At 48.6% G+C, this 26,933-nt stretch overlaps 2 protein-coding genes and 3 non-coding genes across 5 annotated transcripts in view; 3 read left to right on the top strand and 2 right to left on the bottom strand.

Annotated features, from left to right (window-relative positions):
- Positions 1–889: 889 nt before the first annotated feature.
- On the top strand, positions 890–4,706 carry LOC115409919 (ADP-ribosylation factor-like protein 4A). The gene is made up of 2 exons (XM_030121256.1): positions 890–1,022; positions 2,642–4,706. Exon 2 carries the CDS (start codon positions 2,715–2,717, stop codon positions 3,318–3,320), a length of 606 nt encoding a protein of 201 aa, XP_029977116.1. The 5' UTR covers positions 890–1,022; positions 2,642–2,714; the 3' UTR covers positions 3,321–4,706.
- Positions 4,707–4,838: 132 nt separating this feature from the next.
- LOC115409141 (uncharacterized) overlaps positions 4,839–26,933 on the top strand; it is a 79,167-nt gene continuing 57,072 nt past the window's right edge. The window contains exons 1-2 of the mRNA XM_030120138.1: positions 4,839–6,235; positions 6,436–8,613. Coding sequence (XP_029975998.1) covers positions 6,094–6,235; positions 6,436–8,613 — 2,320 coding nt within the window. The 5' untranslated portion in view covers positions 4,839–6,093. The remainder of the gene's footprint in view (positions 6,236–6,435; positions 8,614–26,933) is intronic.
- Positions 18,534–18,606, top strand: trnar-ucg (transfer RNA arginine (anticodon UCG)). The gene has a single exon. It is a non-coding gene; the product is annotated as a tRNA-Arg (tRNA).
- trnar-ucg (transfer RNA arginine (anticodon UCG)) lies at positions 21,033–21,105 on the bottom strand. Its single transcript has one exon. It is a non-coding gene; the product is annotated as a tRNA-Arg (tRNA).
- Positions 21,864–21,937, bottom strand: trnai-aau (transfer RNA isoleucine (anticodon AAU)). Its single transcript has one exon. It is a non-coding gene; the product is annotated as a tRNA-Ile (tRNA).

Here is a 26,933-nt window from a genome sequence, read left to right on the forward strand (position 1 = left end):
GTTAAATTTCCGTGATGTCCGTGAAGGCACCATTCACCTGTCAATCAATAGGCTCACCAATCGTAGTGAAGCCTGTGAGATCCCCTCCTGTGATTGGCTGGGACGCAGGAGGGTGGGTGCTTACTGTGTGTGTGTGTGTGTGTGTGTGTGTGTGTGTGTGTGTGTGTGTGTGTGTGTGTGTGTGTGTGTGTGTGTGTGTGTGTCTCGCTCTCTCTCTCTCTCTCTCTCTCTCTCTCTCCATTTGTTCTTTAACTTTCGGTCCTCGGTTCTGGAAACGAGCTCGTGACTTTTTTTTTTTCCCCCACAGATGAAACAAGTCAGACAGGAAACAAGCTAACAGGAAGCACCACCAGTCATTTCCTGTTTCCTTCACAATAAACAAAGGGACCCAGATCATTGTCATCCGACCGCTGGAATCAGAGGCTCTGCCTCCACCTGGCAGTAAAACATCTCTGCTGGTTTCAGGCCTAAAGAGGAGCGAGAGGAGTGAGAAGAGGCAGGGCGGCGAGCACAGTGACGCTCCTTGTTACTGGATCCGGATCTGAAGCGGTTGTCTAGTACGCAGGATAAGGACGTGTGGAAACACCGCTGTGACTGACTGATCCTTTAATGACCCACGTGTTTCATATCCATCCTGTTTTCATTAGAAAGCTCGTCACAGTAATCGCTTCATGTTCGCCTGCTTCGTCTGATACAAACAGCAGAGACGATCAATAAATACAAACAGATCAATAAAGACTCCATCAGTTTCTCTCCACAGGAAGGCGAATCCTCCAGACAGCTGCGTTCGTTTGTACTCTCAGCTGAGCCGCGAATCGAACCCTGTAGCTCCACTCGGCATTATTTTGAAAAGCCCTACAGGAAGTGGGCGGTGCCCTGGTGGAGCTTGACTCCAGCTGGGTGGAGAGAGGAGCTGGGCTCAGACTCAGCCAGTCGGTCGGTGTGTGAGGATGTGAGGAGGCGACGGCGGCCGGGGCCACTTCCTTCGCTCACTGGGGCAACAGGAGGCAGCGGAGGTCCAGGTGAGTCCCTGATCCTGGCGGATCGGTCTGGGTTCTGCTGACATCCCATCAGGATGCTTTCATTCGGCTGCAGGAGCTTCTGTGACTGCTCTCAGTGCTGCCTCATCTCCTGCGTTGTCATGTTACATGTGCGGGCCTGGCGGTCCGGTCTGGTCCGGTCCGGTCCGGTCCGGTCCGGTCCGGTCTGGGGGTTCTGCTCTGACAGATGTGTGGAGCTTCACTGGATCTCCTGACCAACTGCTGCACCTGCTGCTGCGCTGGACCGGAGTTCAGACCGTCCGTCGGCCCCTCCCACGGGGGACGTCGATTTCATGTCAGTCCACTGAGGACGAGTGAGCGGCAGTTTCAGGGGTGGGGTCTCCTCACCCGGCTCTCCACAGAGCGGGGCCGGCGAGCGGCGCGGGGCGGGAGCGGTCGCTCTCACACACTCCTGGAAACACGACGTGTCACCACATCTGGACGGGCTTCACATGTGTGAGGCGGCGAGGACGAGGCTTCTCCCTCATCGGTCCGGCAGCAGAAGTCGGTCCATGTTGCCAAGCAACACGTTCTCTTTCTGTATGTTAGAGCGAGCCGCTGACCGGCTCGGCGCGAGAACCCCGGGTCCTGCCCTTCATCTTCCTGAATAGAAATCCTGCAGGGCTGTGCTGATGCAACACGTGCCGCTCTCCACCCTGCCGGGATTTTACTTTCTAATTCCTCGGTGCAGGAGGAAGGCTGAGGACGTGCAGACTGAAGGGAGACGGGACGCTTCAGTCGACTGGCGCTCCACAAAGCTCTCAGTCCCTTCCATTACAGGTTAGTACCTGGAGCCAGGTATCTGGAAACAGGTTAGTACCTGGAACCAGGTTAGTACCTGGAACCAGGTTAGTACCTGGAACCAGGTATCTGGAACCAGGTTAGTACCTGGAACCAGGTATCTGTAACTAGGTTAGTACCTTGAGCCAGGTTAGTACCTTGAGCCAGGTTAGCATCTGGAACCAGGTACTCTTCCAGTACCAGCTCCCCTGCGGTTTGAAGTGACCTGAACATGTGGCGTCGGATGCCAGCTGGCCTCTGATTGGTTTGCAGTGATTTTGCGATGAGAGAATCTGAAACACGCACAGCGTCTACATTTTGATCATGATGACTAGAAGCTGTTGGCTCCCGTCGCCGTTGGTCCAGTTCTTCCCCTCTCGTCTTCAGCTGGATTCTGCTGAGCGGCCTCTCCGGCCCGTCTGGACCTTCCCAGCGGTTCATCTCATCGCCCCCGACCTCCGGCTCTCTGTTTACCTTACGGCAAACAAAAAGCCACGGAGCGAGCGGCAGGTACCCCGTCGGCCGGATGGCCGCTCCGCCCCCGCTGAAGAGGCTCTATTGTCATGGAAATGAGTGAAACTCGTGGTGGAGTCGAGCGGAGCTGAATGTAGAGCTGTGTGATGAGGATGAGGATGAGGGTGAAGATGAGGATGAGGATGAGGGTGAAGATGAGGATGAGGATGAGGCTGAGGATCAGGGTGAAGATGAGGACGAGGGTGAAGATGAGGATGAGGATGAGGATGAGGATGAGGATGTGCCGTCTGCAGGCAGACAGGATGTTTGTGTGCTTTGGCTCACTCTGCGTTGTGTCTCCCCTCCAGCGCCTGCTGCGGTCCTAGAGAGGAAACCCTTTGAGGGAAGACTTGGTGACGGCGTTGTGCGCGGCGAGGCGCCATGGGGAACGGACTGTCGGACCGCGCCTCCCTGCTGCCCTGCGTTCCCTCCTTCAAAGCTCTGCACATCGTCATCCTGGGCCTGGACTGCGCCGGGAAGACCACCGTGCTGTACCGCCTGCGCTTCAATGAGTTCGTCAACACCGTGCCCACCAAGGGCTTCAACACCGAGAGGGTCAAGGTGCCTCTGGGAGACCGCCGCCGGACGGCGTCCTTCCACTTCTGGGACGTGGGCGGCCAGGAGAAGCTGCGGCCCCTGTGGCGCTCGTACACGCGCTGCGCCGACGGCATCGTGTTCGTGGTGGACTCGGTGGACGCCGAGCGCATTGAGGAGGCCAAGACCGAGCTGCACAAGATCACGCGGCTGGCGGAGAACCAGGGCGTGCCGGTTCTGGTGGTGGCCAACAAGCAGGACCTGAGGAACTCGCTGAGCCTGGCGGAGATGAGCAGCATGCTGGCCCTGGGCGAGCTCGGCGCCGCCACGCCCTGGCACCTGCAGCCCGTCTGCGCCATCATCGGCGAGGGTCTGCAGGAGGGGCTGGAGAAGCTGCACGCCATGATCACCAAGAGGAGGAAGACGCTGCGGCAGCAGAAGAAGAAGAGATGACTGGGCGCCGCCGCGGGGCGGAGTCTGTGAGCGGGCCCGCGGCCTGCTGGATCTTTGTGTTTACTGCGAAGGAAACGCGGCGTTCGCTGGATCTGATCTCTTCACCGGAGCTGTTTGTTCGGGTTGCGTCAGGCGACGGGCGGCGGGTCGACCTGTTCCTGTGGGCTCGCGGGAGGTGAAGGGTCAACCTGCACAGGAGCCTCCGTCACCACCGACGCCGTTTCCATGTTTACTGTTCAGTCTTGTGCTGCATCCCGTCACCAACAATCAAAGTTAGTATTTTTCTACCAAAGCTCTGAAGTTTACATGATGTGACACGCAGAGACCTGATTCCACAGAAAAACGCTGAATCACTTTAGCTTCGAGACAATATGTGAAGCACAGAGGCCGCCGGGTCTCCACCCACAGCTGCAGCCACACAGCCACTCCCAGTCCTCCTCATGCTTCAGTCAGTCAGAATGAGCGCACCTTCACAACTTCTACTGAAGCTACATCTTCAGTTGGAGATTATTCCCTTTTCGATGAGCTTTGCTGATGTGAAGTTGATTCACAGTCCACCGCCCACCTTGGAAGACTTTATCAAGCATTAAAACAGCACCTGTTATCAAACAGTCAGAGAGAGGCGGCGATGACAGGACCTGCAGGCCGGTTCCACGTAAAGACGCTGGCTGGCCTGTCAGTCTGATCAGAGATTTACCAATCCTGGATGAACCGTTGGAACGAGATGCTCAAGTACAGTGAACCGGATCACACAAAGCCGAGATGCTGGTTTCCTGTTGTTTCAGTTTCAAATCCACAGAAAGGACTTTTACAAACCTGCAGAACTGTTTTTGTCGCTGCTTCTCTGTGTTTTGTTTTACTTTTTAAGGTTTTTTTTCTCACAGTTTTCAGGAAAACAGAAAAAAAAAAAAACCCTTGGTCTGTTTGGCTAGCAGCAGTTTGTTCTTGTTGTAGTGGACTCTGTTGGCGTGGATCCAGGACTGGAACCGGGTCGTGATGTGGTCCGGGCCTCGGCTCCCTGAAGCCTCAGGGCTGAAACGCTGAACTGATCCCAGACTCCACTGCTCCTGTTTACCGTCTTTAACCTGCAGCACTTTACTGACCACAGTGTCCCCAACTGTGAGAGGAGGGAAGAGTGAAGACTGGATGAAAGACTCGACCCGGGTCCGACTGCTGGTCGCCGGAAAGCCATGCTCCCCGAATGCTGCTAAATGCTAAGCTAACGTGTGTGTTGGCAAACCATTGGTGTGGGCGAGAGAATGAGAAGAAGGAGTGTTTCTGCTGCTGTGTCTCTGCCGTCCTCCAGTGGTGTAACCATCGTACATATTGTGATCAGACGACAACAGAAACCACGCTGTGTTGACTTTATTAAACTTCCTCTCTGCACACGAGCCCATTTCTTTCAACCAGCAACAGTTCGGGAAGTCTGTGGAGGCTGAGTGTGTTTGTGCTCAATCAGCTTCAAACCAAAACTCTTTACTTCAGTTACTGCAGGATTTATTGAGACTCAACAGTGTTTTCTGCACAAGCATGAAATAAAGCTAAACTATTGAGAAGTCATTTCGGAAAGGCTCAAAATCTGTAACTTCAGCCGTGTGTTACGATGTAACTTCATGCGTTTTACAGCATAAATACATGCATGTTACAGCGTAATTTCATGCGCGTTGAGTGCAGTTATATGCATTACAGTGTAGTTGCATGCGTGTTAGCAGGGCCGGCTCTAGGCATAGGCGAACTAGGCGGCCGCCTAGGGCGCCATCTGGTGGAGGGGGCGCCGCGGCCGCCAGTCACCCGTTCGCCTCGTAAATCAGCCCCGCCCACTCCACATCCACATTTAGAATTCGGCGGCGCTGATATGGGTGTATAAAGACAATACAAAGAGAATTCACGGAGTAGCGCCACGGCCGCGCCAATCAGCGCCGCCACTTTCTGTTTTCAAATTTTTTCGGCGAATTCCGGTGGCAAAACCGGAAGTGACGCCGTCACTGCGTGTAGCGGAGATTACGAATTTTGTGTTCGCTTTCCCCTAAAGGGAAAATAAAAAAATAAATAAATGAATAGAACTTAAAAAATGAATGCCTATTGTCGCCCCCCCCCTTTCGTGTGTTGTGTCTTTAAAAATAATAAATATCAACAAATGACGTTCATCAATTGTCTGTTAAGTCACGTGACGGATCGGAGGACCGAGATCGGAGTTGAAAGTAAACAGATAAACAGAAAAACCGGTCGGACAGTGTTTTGTTGAAAGATGAAGAGGCCTTCTAAGCCCTCAGGTGCACAAAACAGGAAGAAAAGAAAAGCGGAGGATGAGAAGAAATCACGCTATAAAGGTGAGATTATGCCGTCATTTTTTTTTTCTGGCTCGTTAGCTGGATTGTTAACCCCGCTCAGACCGGCCCGCCGGCGGGCCGGTCAACTTCTCACGATGCATTTATCAATTATTTTGCATATTCCACAGACGTACTATGTACCGTTAGAAAGCTGATATTCTCATGAATCCGCTGGTATAAACCACTTTCAGATGTGATCTACTCTATGTCTGTCTAGATGCACTTAAAAAATATCTACAGACGCCCCAAACAGCTGCTGGAGAGGGCTCATCTGAGCAGACATCCACACAGACACCACTCTCTGAAGCATGTAAGCGGCCAGTTGTTGTCCCTGACACAATTCTGTGTTGTTGTTGTTGTGTTTTGTTACTGAATGCTACAACCTGGAAAGGAATTACAGTAATTGTAATCATTACAGACTTAAAATAAAGTTTATTTATTAAATGAAACAGAAGGACACAATAAACTTTATGCAGTGGTGTGACAGTATGGATGTACTCTGTTTGAATACAGCTACAAGTCAAGCATCATGCAGCAGCAGCAGCATGATCACAACCACTTCTGAAAGTCAGCATGAAGAAGGTGGTGAGTTCTGTTATTACAGTTGCAGTGGCATTACTGAGCAATACTACTGTTATTCATAACTTATGCTTCTGATGTGTTTATTGCTTGTCCTCAGTTTTGTTTATTGCTTCCTTGTCTTGTAATTTGTGAATTATTGTTTGACTTTATGAATACTGAAGGATTAATATCTATATTCTTCCATATGTTTGATTTTCTTGAAGGTACAAGCACACAGCCCGAGGACACCCTGACCCCGTCAACACATCCAGAATTACATGATGAGTCTCTCAAGGCAGCACCTCTAGACCCTGGTGACTGGCCATCGTTGTCTGATACGGCGAGGGTGGAGTTAGTCCACAGAGGGCCATATCAGATATCATCTGACTTTGATTTTCCTAAAAGAGAAGATGGGAGAAGTTGTCATCACCACCACTTCCATAGACAATTAATCAATGGAGAAAGGATAAGAAGAAGTTGGCTGGTTTATTCCATTAAGAACAATAGTTTATACTGCTTCTGTTGCAAGCTGTTCTCACAGAAGACATTTAAACTCATCGGTGATGGACTAAGTGATTGGAAAAACTGCAACGAACTTCTAAAAAGTCATGAGAACAGTCCAGAACATTGGAAGCACATGCAGTCATGGAAAGAACTTGAAAGTCGTCTTGACAAGGGCCTAACAATAGACAGAGCTGAGATGACACTAATAGAGGCTCAAAGGAGGAGGTGGCGTGAAATCCTGACCAGGGTGGTGGCCATCATACAGTCACTGGCAGAGAGAAACCTCGCACTCAGGGGAACAACGGACAAACTTTATGAACCAAATAATGGCAACTTCTTGAAAGAAGTTGAGCTCATGGCCAAGTTTGACCCTGTGTTAAAGCAGCATGTTGCTGATGTGCAAACACGTCTTCTCCATACATCCTACTTAGGGAAAAATGTTCAAAATGAACTCATTGAATGCATTGGTGGAAAGATTGCAGAGGCAATGGTCGAAGAAATTCGACAAAACAAATACTATTCAATAATTTTGGATTGCACCCCAGATTTGAGCCATAAAGAGCAGCTCTCAGTCATCATTCGACATGTTGCAGTTGAGGACACCCCACAAATCAAAGAATACTTTATGGGGTTCCTTGAGGCAGAGGACTCCACTGGAGAAGGCCTTTCAACCCTCATTCTCAACAGACTGGAGGAGCTCAGCATCCCATTTGAAGACTGCAGAGGGCAGTCTTATGATAATGGAGCAAATATGAAGGGGAAGAAGAAAGGAGTCCAAGCCAGACTCCTGGAAAAAAACCCAAGGGCTTTATTTGTGCCATGCGGAGCACACACCGTGAATCTGGTGATCGCTGATGCAGCAAAAAGCTCTACTGATGCCACTTCCTACTTTGGTTACCTGCAAAAGCTGTTCACACTGTTTTCTGCCTCCACTCAGCGATGGTCCATCTTAACAAAACATGTGACCACAACGCTGAAATCCTGGTCAGATACAAGATGGGAGAGTCGGATCATGAGTGTACAGGCTGTGAGATACCAGGCTGCAGAAGTCAGAGATGCACTTCTAGAAGTTAGGGACAACGCCACAGACCCACAGATAAAAATTGAAGCACAATCTCTCGCTGAAGAGGTTGGATCTTACAGATTCTCAATCTGTACTGTGGTCTGGCATGACATCCTGACTAACGTTCATCATGTCAGCAAACTACTGCAGTCAGAAACGATGCAAATGGATGTTGCAGTTGACCTTCTGAAGAAAACTGAAGCTTCCCTTGTAGCCTACAGAGAGAGCGGCTTTGCTTCTGCACAAGTGTCTGCCAAAGAGATGTGTGACAACATGAATGTGGAGGCTGCTCTGAAGCAGAAGAGACTGCGAAGAACTAAGAGACAGTTCTCCTATGAGGATCCTGAAGAGGAAATGACAGACGCACTGAAGAAAATGGAAATTTCCTTTTTCAATGTGGTGGTGGATGTTGCCATTGTGTCACTGCAGGAAAGATTCCAGACATTAGGTGAAGTTGAGAAGAAGTTTGGTGTGCTGGTCAACTTTCCTGACCTGACCAATGAAGAACTAAGGAACCACTGTGAAACACTCAGCAACACCCTGAGCTGCAATGGACAGTCGGACCTGGACTGGAAGGAACTGGCTCAGGAGTTGCAGAGTTTCCCAGACTTAAAAGGCAAAATGACAACCCTTGAACTCCTCAGCTTCCTACAGGAGAAGAAACTGCAGGAAGTTTACCCTAATGTGTGGGTGGCCCTGAGGATCGCTGTCACCATTCCTGTGACAGTTGCTGCTGCAGAGAGGAGCTTCTCCAAATTAAAGCTCATCAAAACATACCTGCGATCAACCATGTCTCAGGAGCGGCTGAATGGACTCGCACTGATGAGCATCAACCGTGAGGTGTCGAGGACAGTGTCATTCGATGATACCATAGAAGCCTTTGCGGCAAAGAAGTCCAGACGTGTGGACTTTTAGTGAAATGGAACGAAACGACACAAGAGTGACTTGAAAGTTTGCTGTGGCTCAACCTTTTCAGCCTAGGACTCCAACCCATAATGTTCATAGTTATTTAATATTTATTTCTTTACTTAAAAGTTTGCTGTTGTTGTGTGAATAAAACAGTTGTTATTGTTCATTTGGCTGCTGTCATTCAAGTGTGCGTGTGTGTGTGTGTGTGTGTGTGTGTGTGGGGGGGGGGGGGGGGGGGGGGGGGGGCGCCGTGGGCCAATCTCGCCTAGGGCACCAAATCGGCTAGGGCCGGCCCTGCGTGTTAGTATAATTAGATGCATTACAGCGTAATTACATGCACGTTACAGTGTAATTACACGCGTGTCAAGCATAATTATATGCATTACAGCATAATTATACGGAAGTTGCAGCGTAATTATATGCGTTACAGTGTAATTACATGCGTGTTAAGCATAATTATATGCATTACAGCATAATTATATGCGTGTTACAGCATAAATATATGTGTTACAGCGTAATTATATGCGTTACAGCGGAATAACATGCATTAAAGTATAATTACATGTGCATTACAGCGTAATTATATGCATTACAGTGTAATTACATGCGTGTTAAGTGTTATTATATGCGTTACAGTGTAATTACATGTGTGTAGCATAATTATGTGCATTACGATGTAATTACATACGTGTTACAGTGTAATTATGTGCGTTAGTGTAATTACATGCGTGTTACAGCGTAATTATAAGTGTTAGCATAATTATATGCATTACAGCGTAATTATACTCGTGTTGCAGCGTAATTATATGCGTTACAGTGTAATTACATGCGCGTTACAGCATAATTATATGTGTTACAACGTAATTATATGATTACAGCAGAATAACATGCACTAAAGTATAATTACATGCGCGTTAAGCGTAATTATATGCATTACAGTGTAATTACATGCGTGTTACAGTGTAATTATATGCGTTAGTGTAATTACATGCGTGTTACAGCGTAATTATAAGTGTTAGCATAATTATATGCATTACAGCATAATTATACGCGTGTTGCAGCGTAATTATATGCGTTACAGTGTAATTACATGCGTGTTGCAGCGTAATTATATGCATTACAGTGTAATTATATGCGTTACAGTGTAATTATATGCATTACAGTGTAATTACATGCGTGTTACAGTGTAATTATATGCGTTAGTGTAATTACATGCGTGTTACAGCGTAATTATAAGTGTTAGCATAATTATATGCATTACACCATAATTATACGCGTGTTGCAGCGTAATTATATGCGTTACAGTGTAATTATATGCGTTACAGTGTAATTACACAGATTACAGTCTAAATGTGTGTTACGGTGTAATTACATTCGTGAATTAGTGAATAAATAACAGTACTATTAAACATTCAGTCACTGATTTGAGCATGAATCATCAGACTGGCATAGCAAACAGAACAGACATTCTTTTGAAGACTCGGTTGGTGTTTTCATGCAAAACACATGAAATTGAAATGCTGAGCTCTGAGGACTATTTTCAAAATAGATCAAATATTGTAGCTTTATAGGAGAATCAGTCACCAACAGCACTTTACTCTGGAGAAGAACACATCTTCAGTGGCTTTAAAGCGGCTGTATCCTGCGTTTTTAGCTCGTCCAAACCCTAGAAATGGCATTAACATGGTAATAGTTTATTTTCGGCGCTAAGTTAAAGTCATTTTGTGTGAAATAAAAGATTTTCTGAGGCTAATTCTGAAACCCAGAAGAGAAAACGCTCTGTTTCACTGAAAATCCCGCCTCTCCCCCTGTGGACTTTGACTGACAGCGAACTTCAACCAATCAGCGCTTCAAAACAAATAGGCTGGCTAGCTTTAGCTCTTTAGCTCTAGCTTCTCCACACGCAAAAACGTCTTTTCCTGTTAGAAACTCACCAAGCGCAGACCCTCCAGACCCTTCAGACCCTCCAGACCCTCCAGACCCTCCAGACCCTCCAGACCCTCCAGACCCTTCAGACCCTCCAGACCCTCCAGACCCTCCAGACCCTCCAGACCCTTCAGACCCTTCAGACCCTCCAGACCCTTCAGACCCTTCAGACCCTCCAGACCCTCCAGACCCTCCAGACCCTCCAGACCCTTCAGACTCTTGCTCTTGCTTGACTGTTGCTTTCAGACGATGGTCAAAGTTTATCTCCGTAATCGGAGTTACAAAAAGCAGCAACGCTGATTGTCGAGGGCCTGCGGGAGGGAGGGGGGCTCAGGGGAGCCATCTTCTCTGTGTGACGTCAACGTGGGAAAACAGAGCGTTTTCACGGTGTGGGAGGGGCTGCCTCTCTGAGCAGCACAAACAGGAGGAAAGCTCAAACACACAGGCACGAAGGAAAAAAACGCTTTGGGGTGTTTTTGGTGAGAACATAACTATATAACAAGGTTAAAACATACAAAAGGTGAATTGTGCATGATACAATGATACAGTTCCTTTAAGACTGAAACTGAAAAATACATCAAACAAAATGACATTTAAAAGGATTCAGACAGGAGCCTGCACCTGGCTCAGGGGGCTGGATCAGACACAGGGGTCTGGATCAGGTACAGGGGTCTGGATCAGACACAGGGGTCTGGATCAGGCACAGGGGTCTGGATCAGGCACAGGGGTCTGGATCAGACACAGTGGTCTGGATCAGGCACAGGGGTCTGGATCAGATACAGGGGTCTGGATCAGACACAGGGGTCTGGATCAGACACAGTGGTCTGGATCAGGCACAGGGGTCTGGATCAGATACAGGGGTCTGGATCAGACACAGGGGTCTGGATCAGACACAGTGGTCTGGATCAGGCACAGGGGTCTGGATCAGATACAGGGGTCTGGATCAGGCACAGGGGTCTGGATCAGATACAGGGGTCTGGATCAGGCACAGGGGTCTGGATCAGGCACAGGGGTCTGGATCAGATACAGGGGTCTGGATCAGGCACAGGGGTCTGGATCAGGCACAGGGGTCTGGATCAGACACAGGGGTCTGGATCAGGCACAGTGGTCTGGATCAGGCACAGGGGTCTGGATCAGGCACAGTGGTCTGGATCAGGCACAGGGGTCTGGATCAGGTACAGGGGTCTGGATCAGATACAGGGGTCTGGATCAGGTACAGGGGTCTGGATCAGGCACATCGGTCTGGGTCAGACACAGGGGTCTGTACTGAGAGTGTATACCAGGCGAGATGCTTTTCTTGGTTTAAAAACAGAAATAAATGGTTTCAGTGGGAGAGAACATGAAGAACATGAATCTGTGAAGTGAAAGTTCATGATGTTCAAGACCAGATCAGAGATGTAGTCAATTCAATTCAATTCAGCTTTATTTATGAAGCGTCAATTACAACAGAGTCCTTCCTAGACACTTCTACAGAGAAAACCCAACAGGTTCATGGTGGGAAAGTCCAAGTGTGTGTGTGTGTGTGTGTGTGTGTGTGTGTGTGTGTGTGTGTGTGTGTGTGTGTGTGTGTGTGTGTGTGTGTGCCTTGCCCTCAGAGCTGGGTGTGGTGTCGGGCTGAGCTCCGCCCTCTTCCCATGACCCCCAGCAGCCGAGCGGCTCGGGTCTCAGGGTCACTTGTTCCCAAACATCCCGATCAGAGAGAACTTCCAGGAAACACAGGAGTCCTGACGCACTGGGCAGCGTGGAGCAGGTCTGCGTCAGGACCTGGAACAGACCTGAGACAGACCTGAAACTCCAGGACCTCAACCAAACATGAAACAGACCTGAAACACACTTTATGACCCCGGGGCCCGAAACCGGCGTGAAAATCCAGGACCTGAAACACAGGACCTGAATCTTCAGGACCCGTGTCTCCAGGACCCGTGTCTCCAGGACCCGTGTCTCCAGGACCCGTGTCTCCAGGACCCGTGTCTCCAGGACCCGGCTGTCCGGTCAGGGGGAACAAAGGACGACTGAGCTGGAAGCTGCAGAAACAGGAAAGGGCCGATCAGGATGAACGTCACGGAGGACACACAGGGTCAGGACATGAGGGTGGACAGGGACACACACACACACACACACACACACACACACACACACACACACACACACACACACACACACACACACAGAAATACAAGCTGAAGTGTGCTGTTATTCCAGGCTGCAGCTCTGTTCAGGACAGTCAGTCAGTCTCACACTGACGCTGCTCTCTGTTTTGCAGCTGCTTCACCAGTTCATCCATTCCTCTGTTTCCAGAACCAGAGCCCCAGATTGAAGACCCCCGTCCTCCTCCTCCTCCCCCTCCTCCTCCTCCCCCTCCTCCTCCTCCTCCTCCTCACAGTGTCACAGGTTCTCCTAGAACCAGACCTTCGGACTGAGCCTGATGGGATGCTTTACGTCTCCAGAGAGCAGATTCTGGCGAGCCGCTGACGTCAGCTCAGCTGGTAGCGTTTCTTCCTGGACAGGAAGCACCGCCGTGTGTGTGTGAGTGTGTTCAGCTCTGTTCTCTCAGAGTGTGTGTGAGGGAACCGGGGCGGGACGGTCGCCCTGCTAATCTGATCCCAAACAGCCGAGCTGTGAAGGGTGTAGCCGCTGTCCTCCGAGCGAACGTGATAAGAGGACAGGAGCCACTCCCCGCCGTCCCCGGCTTCCTGAGAAGAGCCTGGCTGTCTGCCACCGCCCAGTACCCCCCTCCCCCCCCAGCCCGACCCCCGACCCCGAAGAGAGGCCAGGAAACAGCTCTGCTGTGCTCCAGTTTCCAGTGGAGGAAGGACTGCTGCTCACAGATATGAAGAGCGCTCCTCGGCGGCTCCTCGGCGGCTCCTCGGCGGCTCCTCGGCGGCGGGACGAGTCCTCGGTGACAGACGGCCTAAATGAAGACGCGCTATGAATAGCAGAGTTATGAGCGCCGCGGCGGAATGCTGCTGCATTAATAAATAAATGTGAAGCCATGTTTAGACCGGTTTGCCTCTCATGTGTCCGACTGAAGCCTGCTGCCGAAACACTCAGACGTCTGCCTGTGCCCATGAGCCAGGCACATTCACTGGGTAGGACGGTCCAGATGAAGAGTTCATCACGTCAAAACACACATAGACAATACAGACACATGCAACAGAAAGAACATGAGTGTATTCATGTGTGAATGTCTCCCCGAACCCCCGTCCAGTCTTCAGCAGTCAAACTGTGCAGCGCTCGATGGTCTTCACGGATACTGAGTTGATCGCTGTCGATCAGGTCTCATCTGAAACGTGTGTTCTGACTGATCTGATGTTCATGATTCGTGCAGCTAATCCTCCGTCCTTCAGCAGAGATCTGCTGTTTCTGAGGGGAGACGTTTCCTCAGCTGGCTCCACACGGCTCTTCTCTGCAGACTTTACATATCCAGATCCGTCCATCTCTTCTGACTCTTCACTGCTGTCCTGCTGTTTTACTGCTGTGTTCTCCACATCTGTGCCACAGATCGTCACCCTGAAGGCTTTTTCTCTTGGTCCACAGTCAGCCAGCTGTAGTAAGTTTTGAAGTCTTTCTCCACAAACACCCTGAGCTCCACGTAGAGCTCAAACAAGACTGCAGTGAAGCCCGGCTTTAAAATACATGTGAGGTGATCCATGCCCCCCCGAACCCACCAGTCCTCCAGGACATCTGCCAGCGTGACGGGAAGCGAACATAAGAAAATGTCTGTTAGGACTGACAAAACATCCAACTGGTGACTGGCCAGAGCCTGAGAGCCTCGGCAGGACTCCGTCCAGGCCTGGTTACTGTGTTTACTTTCCCCGTCCAGCATGTGATGCTAACGAGTGCAAACATCCAGAGAGCAGCCTGGACTTGAACTTATGTAATCCAGACCTCTGGATAGCTTTTATCTCTGTGTAAACACTCAAATCTCCTGTGAAGTTTCAGGGAAAGCTCAGATGTTGGGATTGTTTATTGGAACCGAGCGTCACTTTGACCCCTGTGGAAAGAAAACTGACGGCTGAAAGTTTTCCACTGAGGGAAAACATGTATCTGAACTTTACTGTCATGGAAGCAAGCAGAGCGACTGGACTTTGTGACGGAGTTTAAACTACAGCCAAAAGTCAACAGTCAGCTGGAGCTTTGGTTTTAAATTTTTAAAGCTACACTGACTGTGGTTCAGGGTGTTTTTAATTTTGGAATGGGTCTATTCTGAATCAAGTAATTCAGGATTATATTCATGATCTTAGTGTTTATCTGGGAAAACCGGAGGATCAACTCCTCTCACGCCGGGGTCTGTGCAGCGTTCTGATTGGACGGTGCGGCCGTGACGTAGCGACGTCTCCAGGAAGTAAACAGCGTTTTTCTCGTCTTTCTCTCTGGATTAACTTTGACGCTGCAGCTTTGAAAATGTCCTCGTTGTTCTGCTCCCGTTCATCCGCTCCTTTCATTATGTCCAGTTCTCCTGAAACTGCCGTTAAATAAATAAATAAATTGTCTCCATACGAGTCGAACTCAGGCCCGCCATCTTGGAATATTGCGTCATCATGACGGAGCAGAACGAGCCGAATGAAGTTCTGCTTATTTTACGTATAATTTCGCTTCCAGAGCAGAATAACCCCCCACCCAGTCTATTCAGATTCAAACTTAATTCTGAAAAAAGTTTTCAGGTGCTTCCATGATCATTTTAGACTTACAGCAGAATGAGCCTTTATTCGGATTTATAGAGGAATAAAAAGTCCCATGTAAACCCACGGATTTAGAAACGGAACAGAGGAATGATTGTTGGTTGCCACCTTCTACAGACCCTGCTGTTCCTGTTCTGTTTGTTGGTTTGTTCCCAGTTTAGCGACTGTTTTGTTCCTGGTCTGTTCCTGGTCTGTTGTCCGTCCCTGCTCGGCCCTAACCAGCGTAGAAAGGCTGTAACCTCTCTGAGCTGTGGTATTGATGGATGGAGTGAAAACATGTACAGAAATGTAAAAACCCTTTCAGTGAGATTACATAACTCATGATGTGCTGCCTCGCGGCTCAGAATGAATCACATCAAATCTGCGGCGCGACCATTAAATGATGCCATCCTGGTTCCCTGCATCCATCAGCTGGTTCCAGACACAGCACCACCGAGAGGCCCTGAGGATGGAAAACACAAGTCAACGCTGAACCAGCTTCAGAAGGCAATTCCAAACATCAAATTCATTTGAATAAACAAACTAAACAAGGAAAAACAAAGAGGAAAACAAGCCACCAAACCTGGGAGGAGTTTTTTTTAAATTTTTTTAACTTGACTAAATATTGGACTCTATGTCACAGTACTACTCTTGACGGTTAAACTTATTAAACATACTCATTTACATAAAACTATACATCAATCAACCAATCAATTGATTAGTCTATCAGTTGTCAGTTAACAAAAAAAACCAAATCTGTCTCTTCATCCACCAATCAGAATCTTCTATTTTATTTATACACTCTAGTCTCTGATCCAGAACATAGCCTGCTCCGGAGCTGGTCTCTGATCCAGAACATAGTCTGCTCCGGAGCTGGTCTCTGATCCAGAACATAGCCTGCTCCGGAGCTGGTCTCTGATCCAGAACATAGCCTGCTCCGGAGCTGGTCTCTGATCCAGAACATAGCCTGCTCCGGAGCTGGTTAGCTGTTCAGAAGAAGTTAGCCTGGTAGTTTCCCCAGTAGGAGTTTAGCCTGCTTCATGGAACAGAAACCCGGGTTAGCACTGTGTAGTTCTGGTCCCAGGAGTCCGGCAGGACTTCAGGACTTCTCCAGAAAAAGGTCCAGAGCGAACACTTTAAATTCACTGACTTTAGCTTTTGTGGCTCATGTGGAGCTGAAAGTGGTCCAGCAGAAGCTGTGGTCTGTGAGCATGCAGCAGAATAGAAACAGCTCAGAGAGGAGGAATGGTTTTAAAAAGTTATTTCTCCCAAAAGTGGTTTGAAATGTTCAGATTCTTTCTCTTTCAGCACTCCTCCGTGAAAACATGAAGTGTGTGAACTGTTCCTGAAGCCGAGCACGTCGAGCTCCTCTGTGCTTCTGAGCAATGCAATTTATGAGCAAGTCAAAAAGTAGGACGTTTAAAGTCATTATGAGGAGGAGGGGCACTGAGGAGACCAGATCCTTCATGTGTTCTGATCCAGAGTGGATCTGATGAGGGGAACTGTGTGTTTCCCTGTTCAGATGCAGCATTTCCTCTCTGAGTATTAAACGGTTACATAACTGGGCCAGTGTGCTGCTCACTGATACGGATCCTGATCCCAGGCTCCCCTCCAACCTTACATAATCTCTAAATGTTGTTTCTTCTGGTTTCGGAGGGAACGGCGGGTCGAGGAGGCCGCCGGCCGCCTGGAGTCTGCACAGCGACAGCGGAGCGCCGCGTGATAACGGCGTTTAGTTTGGCTTGGCGCTGGACGGCTGCTCTTCCTACCGGAGCTTCTGAAGGGAGTGAAAAACACTGACTGATCATGTCGGAAGGTGGAGGAAACAATGTCAAAGTCAACGTTACCATCGATCAACTGGATTAAAAACGTTTACAGGACAATACAGGACAGGATTTACATGTCTGAAAAGTGAACTTCTTGAATGTCTTCATGCTCCTGGCAGGCCGCCAGGATGAGCCGTCGCCGCGTTTTGGACGATGCTGTTGCATTGTGGGACCTAATAATGGCCGAATAACAGCTGACTGTAAATTATTCAATCCAGCTAAACCGATGAGCGACCGAGGCAACAGGAAGGAGGTTAAAGGACAGCAGATGAACACAGGGTCAAAGACGGCAACATGGTTGCAGCACCACAGAAAACCGGCAATGGAAACTTCAGACATTATCAAAAGATCAAGTTTGTGACAGAATGACTGTAATTCCATCTGCCATGTTAGCATGACCGGTGTCGAAACGTGGTGAAACCGGCGCTGCCCCCGATGGTTCTTTACAAGCGAGATGAAGGCATTTTTCCAAACACAAAGGGACTCGAACACTACATTTTCTGACTCACATGTGGAATCAAAACCAAAGCAGCTCCTAAGTTTGTTAATTTTGTCTGAAGAGGAATAAAGGAAGCGTCATGGTAGCTCGGTGGGAGGAGGGCGTACGGTCCGTGTGTCTACCGAGGCGTCCAAAAGGACTGTCACGCATGACGGTTGAAGAAGATTTTTACACAACAACATTTGAGAGTGTCTCTGTTGAGAATTGATTGTAAGGCCTACAGATGAACAAGTTACCATTTCGATGACCAACAGGACGCTTCAACCCCAGAACATCTGAAGTTTACCCGTTCTGGCTTTTTGTGGTTGCCTCATCCTTGTCGTCCATTTCCGTCCTCTGTCCCTGGCACAGGTCCGTGAAGCTCCACGGCTTCACTCAGGTTGGCGTGTGACGCCACCACCAGCCAACCCCCGCTGCCCGCTGCTCCTTCAGTAACTCCTCCAACATGGACAATAATGTCCCACCATCATGTTACCAATAACAGCATGAGGACAGACATGAGCCCTCTGCGCCCCGGTCTCAAAGAAGTGACAGTCAAGGCCTCTTTTATTTGTTCGCCCCTGCTGGATGGCGCTGGAGTGTCATGTGATCTTTACATTTGTACGATTGATTTGCAACCTGAACCTTGGATCACAGAGTCGTGAATGACAAAACTGTGAGTCAGCCGCCAACCTTTGTGTCTTTCTTTGGGTTTTAATGTGAAGATCTTTTTGGAAGTTTTCACAGTTCACCACCTCAATCAGATTTGCTAAATAACTCACCGAAAACAAAGTCAAGGACTGCAATCGATAAACTAAAATCACTGTAACGCTGTTTGCAGATAGAGAACCGTGTTTACCTGTTTAAAAAGTTTACTTTCTTTTGTTCTTGAATTGGCAAGGATGTGAGCTTATCACTTTTTGGCTTTTTGGTGTCTGGAGTATCACTGAAATGTGACCACGTGGCCTAATGGACAAGGCGTCTGACTTCGGATCAGAAGATTGAGGGTTCGAGTCCCTTCGTGGTCAGCTCGCTGGGATCTTGTTTGTGAAGTTGTGTTAAGGAGATTCTTCCTGAATTCAATACGCAATGCAACTGATGATTCACTGCTTTGGCTTAATTTGCCATTGTCCCTGAAGTCAACATGCAAACTTACAACTTCAAGCACAAACCAGCTAACAGGTGGGACAGGAGGCCATGGAGAGCCAGGACACTGACACCTCAGATGCTCACAAAAGATTAAGGCTTTGACAAAATTTCTGTTTTCTAATTCCGTCTGCTGTTTTAGCAAAGCAGCAGAGGTTATGTGGAAGTTTGGTGAAACCGTGGTGAGTCTCCATCATGGTGCTCCACAAATGAGACAAATGGACTTTGTTGAACCACAGAATGACTTGAATTCTCAAATCTGAGACATGCCGTTGAAGATGGACGAGTCCACCGTGCTCTGGTAACGGCGAAGTCCAGAGCAGCTCCCGCTGACGTCATGACAATCCCAAGATCACAGAGCGGACAGCTGCAGTTATTTCAGTGACAATAAGCAACACTTTAAAGGAGGAGCTCGGCCTCAAAGGAATGACCTGATATGCTGATGATTATAGCGTTTACCTTTAATCTTTAGTAGGTCTCAAATGTTGTTCTTGAGGAAATCATTCCTGTTTTCATTCATTTATTACTTCTAACATCGTTGAAAAAAAGTCATAATTTGCTGGGAGAGTAAATAAATAACCATTATTTGACGAGGATGATTGCAATGCTTTTATTTTGGCGAATTTTCTTTGTTTGCAGTCAGTTGTTTACTGTTTACCCAAAGGAAAGTGTTTTGGTTCAAATAAATGTTGTGAACTATCATTTGAATAGAAAAGTCATCAATCAGCAGGGGGGGGGGGGGGGGGGGGGGGGGGCTACATTTAGAGTTTCAGCCGAAATGACCCGGCCTTTAAGAGATGGGAACCGCCTACAGTTGTGGACCCATCATCCAACTGTCCTCACCATGAAGGGCCCCAGAAGGAACGCTACAACGATAACCCCGCTTTAACTCCAACATCAGAGCAGTGCTCCAGGCCAGGGATTCAGCACTGAGGCCAAGAGACAGGAGGGCTGCAGGGGGGCCAGAGAGGACCGGACCAGAGGGAAGGCTCCAGGGGGGCTAGAGAGGACCGGACCAGAGGGAAGGCTCCAGGGGGGCTAGAGAGGACCGGACCAGAGGGAAGGCTCCAGGGGGGCCAGAGAGGACCGGACCAGAGGGAAGGCTCCAGGGGGGCTAGAGAGGACCGGACCAGAGGGAAGGCTCCAGGGGGGCTAGAGAGGACCGGACCAGAGGGAAGGCTCCAGGGGGGCTAGAGAGGACCGGACCAGAGGGAAGGCTCCAGGGGGGCTAGAGAGGACCGGACCAGAGGGAAGGCTCCAGGGGGGCTAGAGAGGACCGGACCAGAGGGAAGGCTCCAGGGGGGCTAGAGAGGACCAAACCAGAGGGAAGGCTCCAGGGGGGCTAGAGAGGACCGGACCAGAGGGAAGGCTCCAGGGGGGCTAGAGAGGACCGGACCAGAGGGAAGGCTCTAGGGGGGCTAGAGAGGACCGGACCAGAGGCATCAATGCTTAAACAAAAGTACAGACAGCAAATCAAGGCCAACTTCAGGAAGAAGAATCCCCACTCCATGTAGAAAGAAATACAGACTATACTGAATAAAAACAACGCCACAGCAGCCCTGCCTCCTCCGCTGCTCCTCTCCCAGGCCAGCTTCACATCTTTTTCTCCTTTTTGAGGAGGACAACAAACAGACAGAAGCCCCTCAGCTGACAGCATCACAGCATGATCAGCCCTCCACCATCCAACAGCACCAGGTCCTGTGAGTCCTGCGTGGCATCGGTACCAGGAAAGCCCCAGGACCAGATGGAGCACCAGGGAGGGGACTGAAATCAGCCTGCTGCAGTACTGACTCACATCTTTAACCAACTGCTCTCAGTCACATTGAAAGCTCTAGCACATCTATCAGGATGCTGTCTGGTGGCTTCAGCTCAGAATTTAGCTCCATCAGCCCCGGCAGACTCATCAACACCTGCAGACTCCACAGCTTAGACCCTCTCTCTGTCTGCGGATCAGGGACTTTCTGACTAGCAGTCAGATTTCAAACGTCAGGATGGGAAACTCCACCTCCTCCACTACTGTCCTCAGTTCCTCAAGGCTGTGTGCTGACTGACTTCTGACTGTGCTGCTTCTCATGGCTCCAACACCCTCATTAACAGATGATACAACCGTTAAAAGTAGTTATGTGGGACCATACAGGGTGGAGGTCGCAGCACTGGTGGCCTGGTGCAGTGACAACCACCTCAAACTCAACACCAAGAAGTCTCTTCTTCATAGAGAGAGTCCTCACCTGTGGCAGTACAGCCAGCTGCCCCCTTCAAGGGACCATAGAGACCACAGGCACAGTTCAACACAGATGAGCTTCCTTTTCAACCACGAAGGGACTCGAACCCTCAATCTTCTGATCCGAAGTCAGACGCCTTGTCCATTAGGCCACGTGGTCACATGACAGTGACATGAAGTCATCCAGGAAGAAGTGACCTCACGTCCCTGGTTCAGGTACTTCAGGTAAAGCTCACCTTTCACACATGTAAACAAAGCCCTCCATTGAGTTCAGAGTCTCTAAAACTGTTTCAGGCACTTTATTCAACTGTCCTACTGGTTTGGGGGGGTGTGATACCCTGGCTCCAGGGGTACATGGCCGGAATGCTGGGGGGCCGCTGGTGGCCGCCCGTGGGGGCCGGTTCACCTGGGTATGGGTAAATCATACCAGAGTGGGTGGGGGGCCGGCTCTTGGGCTCTGGGCCCGGTGGGACCCCATGGCCTAATGGACAAGGTCACACATCTGGCTTTAGTGGTGATAAAAGGTTTTATTTACTGGTTTTCTACTGTTCACATGGATAATTCAGCAGTATTTACGTGTCAAACTATGTTGAAAGCAGAACTTTATAGTCACTGTCGACTAGATTTGCAAAATATAAACCAAAACCGACTTGATTCATTGTTGAAAAGTTGAAATGAGGCTGTGGTTTCAACACTGATCAGATCTGAAAAATCTAAACAAAATTCAACAGCTGCTCAACACTGAGGCTGATTCAGCAGCGTCAAAAATCGCACCCAGGTTTGAACCGATTGCTCCACGCCACGGTGAGGTGGGAGGACCAAACACTGCTTGTTTTTGAATTTGCTCCTCATTCTATCTAATAAGAAGCAGAACTTTCCCGACTTCCAGTTACGTCAGACACACAATCAGCAGTCCAATGGCCAGTATGGGGGTTGAACCCATGACCTTGGCGTTATTAGCACCACACTCTGACCAGCTGAGCTAACCGGCCAACCACATTGAGTGGGACGTCCCAGATGGATCGAGGAAAGCTACATTTCAAGTTGAATTTGAAAATTTGTCAGACATGGTGAAAACCATGCATCGGTCCATCTCTTTCTCGGCCTACAGGTTTCATCCTATCAATCTGAAGGTTTATGAAAATTGTTTGAAGGCATCGATTATTGATCATGGAACGCCGTGGTCTCAGCAGGGCCACAAATTGTGGGGTTTCGCAAAGAAAAAAAAAAAAAAAACCTAGTGAAACTAAAACAGCTGTAACTTCACTGTATTGACCAAACTTCCCCAAAGTCACCAGGATTCCTGAAGACCCAGTCCTGAACACATTCATAGGAACATCGTTTAGATAGAGATCGTTTGATCCGATCAGCGTGAAAGCTGGTGGAGGCCATGAAAAGCCATGGATGAAGAACACTGTGGAGAATCCTGAGTTTTGACAGCAGGCCGACAGCGGAGCAGCTGAGTTTTCATGTTGGAGCCTTTTCCATTGTCCTCTCTCCACCAAACTGCTCAGGATCCGTGAAGATGCAGCCCTGAACACGTCCGCCTATCAGCAAAACAAAATCACTGTTTTTTTATTGAAAGCCATAAATCTAAGCTGGCTGATCCAAGCAGCCTCAGACTTGGAAAGAGGAGCTTGAAGCCTTGGTGACGACATCCTGAGAACGTGGTTGGTTCTCTGAGGGCGGGGCTAACGTCCGTCTGCTACGCCGCCGTCTGGAGGCTCTAAAACTCATTAAATCTGGCACAGCAGCCAGGCGTAGTGAAAGTTTATATATTTCACTGGATTCAGACATTGACGGGGGCTAAATGGATCCACAGCGCCACCCACAAACTTAAAAAAAAACATAGAGTAAATCCTCTAATAAAGACCTGTATTCCATTAAAACCGTCTCCTTTAATGACCGGGTGCGTCTTTGAAGAAAGCTCATAAAAGCCGCCTCCCAATATAAGCCTGTTTTTTTATCTTTTCTTTTTTTTCTGTGAAGAGCTACAGTGCTGTGCTGATAGTAATCTGTGCTACAGCGCCAGTCCTCCTGGTGTGGCGACTGTGTGTATTACATGCGTCCGGTAAAAATGGCAGATCGACAGAAAACCAGGCGCCAGCCTCCGCTCATAAAACATGAAAATAATGCGGAAGTGCAAAAAAGCTGTAATTCCGGGGAAATTCCAGCAGGGGGCGATGATGCTGGTTTCAAAAAGAGCCCAGGTCTCATTGGAACCCATTCAAAAATGCCGATTTTCAGAGTGAAAAGAGACATATAAAGCTCCCGCTAGGACAGGTTCTGGTCTCTGTCTCTGGTTTCTAGAACCTGCTGCTTCACCAGACTCTGATTTTCACAGAAATCATCTGCTGATTTTATATTACGAGTTAAAGTTTTGCATAAATGGCCCTATCACAGCGCCTCCTCTGTCCACGTGATGCGGTCACGTGACGGGCGGGACCAATCACATTTACATCCGGTTTCAAACGTTCAGTGTGGAGACGTCCTGCTGGACTCGCCGAAGTCTTCAGAGCGGCGGTTGGGGACTCTGTGGGTGACGTCAGGAAAGGCCTGTCCATTCATACACAATCTATGCAGAAAACATTAAACTCGATGTTGAGATTTTATTTTTTTTCACATCGATTGAAAAAATAAAATCGAAGTAGTCGAATTAATTCGATATATTCCCCAGCTCTAAACGGCACTACTGTTTATCACTGTTTTAGTACGGTTTGATACTTGTTTTCAATAAATGAGCTCAGTACATTGTACTGGGTTCAAACTTACACTAAAGATCTTTCTGCTCTTTTTGAAAATGTTAAAATACAAGCCTCTCTCTTATACATGCCTCCTTCCATTAAAAGCCTGGTGCCGCTACAGCTGAGAGAAATAAAAGCCCCGGCTGCTATAAGAGGATTTACAGTAATAATAACACTAACCAGAGCTTCAGATCTCCCATGTCTGGAATGGGTGTATTCTTTAGTTTAGAAGGTAACAATGATATAACAGTTATTAAACATGTCTGATATGTAAAATCATCTTTGTGTAACTTTCATTAAACAACAAGTAATAATTCCAAAATTTAAATTTATTAACAAGAGAAGTTAAAGCAACACAGGTTCTAACCAAGCATGGTGTGTGTGTGTGTGTGTGTGTGTGTGTGTGTGTGTGTGTGTGTGTGTGTGTGTGTGTGTGATTAGTGCAGGTTTATCCTGGCGGAGCGCTGAAGGTTTGAACCTGGCTGCTCGCCAAGACTAATTCAGTGTGAAAGACAGGAAGCGCCCGTCTCAGAGACAGGAAGCCAATCAGCCGTGTCCGTCCTCGTCCCTTCCTGTCAGGCTTCAGGGTCTCGCTGCTCTCACTGCCGGTGTTTTCATACGATCACAACACGTCACCGCTTCAGCAGCTTCTCCTTCAACACCAAACCCTGTGTTCCCCAGACCCGAGGCCCCTGATGGAGAACATGCAGTTATCAGCAGGGTTCTGCAACCTTTCTGACCCGAAGAGCCATTTTTGTGAGTTTCCACTAATTCGAATGCAGCTCCTGAAGATTCATACGTAGTTTTGATTCACTTATAAAAACTGGATCTTTTGATACATTCATGAAGTTTTAACTACAGTTCAAAATAGTGAACCTTTAAACACATTTAATCAGTTTTTGACACCTGATTTTACCAGTTCTGTTTCTGTTTTTAAGCTTTTTTGTTGCCAATTTTGAAATGTTAGCTCTTTTAGCCATTTTACCTCCTTTTCATCAGGTTTGCATGTTTTTCTCTAAGAATGTTCTGTTTTTTCTTTTAGAAATCTAGACATTTCCAGCTTTTAAGACACTCTAATTTTTCTTATTTCCTGTGGTTTTTGCTTTTTCTCCAGATTTTGCTTGCACCTTTTTTTGAATACTTTCTGAAGCAAGAGTCACAAAACGTTTGTAATCGTCCCGTGGTCACTATAATAAAATTCGTGAAATGTTTATTCACGTTTCGTGTTGTGAAGCTTCATGGAGCCGCTACAGAGGGCCTGAAGAGCCACATGTGGCTCCAGAGCCGCAGGTTGAACACCCCTGCACGTGTTGGGCCTGCAGACACAACGCCACCTCCAAATGACCTCCGGCTAAGCCCCGCCCCCTGAACACATGCGGACTGGTAGCATTCAACTACCAACTCCACAGAAGCGGAACGTTCCCGACATGAAGCTGCAGAAACAGTGAAGCTGGGGCCTTTTTATTATTATTATTGTTTTTTTTGTTTTGGTTTCTGGGCCTTGTTTCAGTTTTTTAAGACACAGAAATGTTGACGCGGGATCTTGGGGAAGCTAACATGCTAGCAGCCCTCTGGAGGGTGCGGCGGCGTCCCGGTCATGAAGCGAGCGCGTGGCTCTCCAGGGGAGGCTGTGATTGAGGCTGTGATCGGCAGGTTGCATGCTGGGAGCTGAGCTTCCTGAGGCGGCTCCGCTTCCTGTTTCATCTGATTCAAAGCCGCTTCTTCCCCGACTCTGCGCCTTTGTTCTGACTGAACGTGACTCCCAGAAGCCTCGGCTCCTCTTCTCCTCCCACTTGTCATGCCGCTCACACCGCCTCTCCGTCAGCCCCTCGTTCACCTGCACCTTGAAGAACGATCCTCAGACTTAAAGCGACGGCAGAGGTCCCGGTCTGGACCTGGACCTGGACCCGGTGCAGGGGCCAGCAGACTGAGGCACACACACACACACACACACACACACACTGACTGGAGGGATGGAAACGTCTGATCAGAGTGAAACGTCTTCGTCTCCCGCTCACTGCCAGAGAGCATGATGGGACGGCTGCAGTGCCGGACCGGGGCGGTTGAGTCTGGCGGTTCCCTCAGTCCGTCTGAACCTCTCCTCTCACTGTTCCACAGCAGGCGGCGCTTGTTCAAAGCTGCAGGTTCTTCTCTCGCAGTGTTTCCTGCGGGCCGATCCTCTGAGCCGATTGGCTGAACCGGCAGCGTTTGAACAGAAAACTGTTGTTTCTAAGTCCCTAAACCTGAAGTTGTAATTTCTTTACCAGAACTGTGCCAATGAAATTAATCACACTTTGATTTTTTTCCACTCTATCGGGGGTGTTCAACCTGCGGCTCCGGAGCCACATGTGGCTCTTCAGCCCCTCTGCAGCTCCACCAAGCTTCCAGAATGCAACATGTGAATAAACACTGAATTTATTTTCATTGTAGTTACACACCGTTACACACTGTTCAAAATGATTCGTTACTCTTGGTTCAAAAATGATTCAAAAAAAGTACAAATAAAATTGGGAAAAATAGCGAAAACCACAAGAAATGAGGGACAAAGTGATAAAACGTCAAAAAAAAAAATCTAACAGAATTTCTAAGAGAAGAACATAAACATGGTTGGACAGAAGCAAGCAGAGCCGCTGTAAAGGAGGTAAAATGGTTTAAACAGCTAAAATGTCAAAACTGTCAACAAAAAACACTTGAAAATAGGAGCCAAACCGTTAAAATCAGGTACAAAAGTAGATACATTTGATCAAATGTTCACTACTCTGAATCATAACTTCATGAATACATCATAAGATTTTTTATTTTTATGTTTTGTGAATCTTCCAGAGCTGCATTCGCCTCAGTTTCAAGGTTAAATGTTCTTCCTGGCTCCAGAACTGCTGCACTGAAACGGCTCTTGCGGTGGTGAAGGTTGCAGAACCTTCGACCGGATTCCGTCCTGACCGCTTTACTGAGCACTCTGCGTCCAACAGCTGGTTTCAAACAGGCGTTCTTTAAAACTGAAATTCTTTCATTAGTGTATCATCAGCGTAGAACTTGACTCGGCGCCGCAGCTCTCTGAGTCTCTTCCAGCCTCGCTTTGCGCCGTTTTGAGAGCTTCCTTCCATCCAGCCGTGAGCCGGAGGCCTCTCCAGACGGCTGTGAGCTCGCCGGCTGAGCCAGAGCGAGAGGAGGCGACTCCAGAACACATCAGGAGCCTCAGCGACCCCGCGACCTTTCACCTGGACCCTTCCTGACAACAGCAGGT

This window comes from Salarias fasciatus, chromosome 22 (assembly GCF_902148845.1).
Source record: "Salarias fasciatus chromosome 22, fSalaFa1.1, whole genome shotgun sequence".
NCBI lineage: Eukaryota > Metazoa > Chordata > Actinopteri > Blenniiformes > Blenniidae > Salarias > Salarias fasciatus.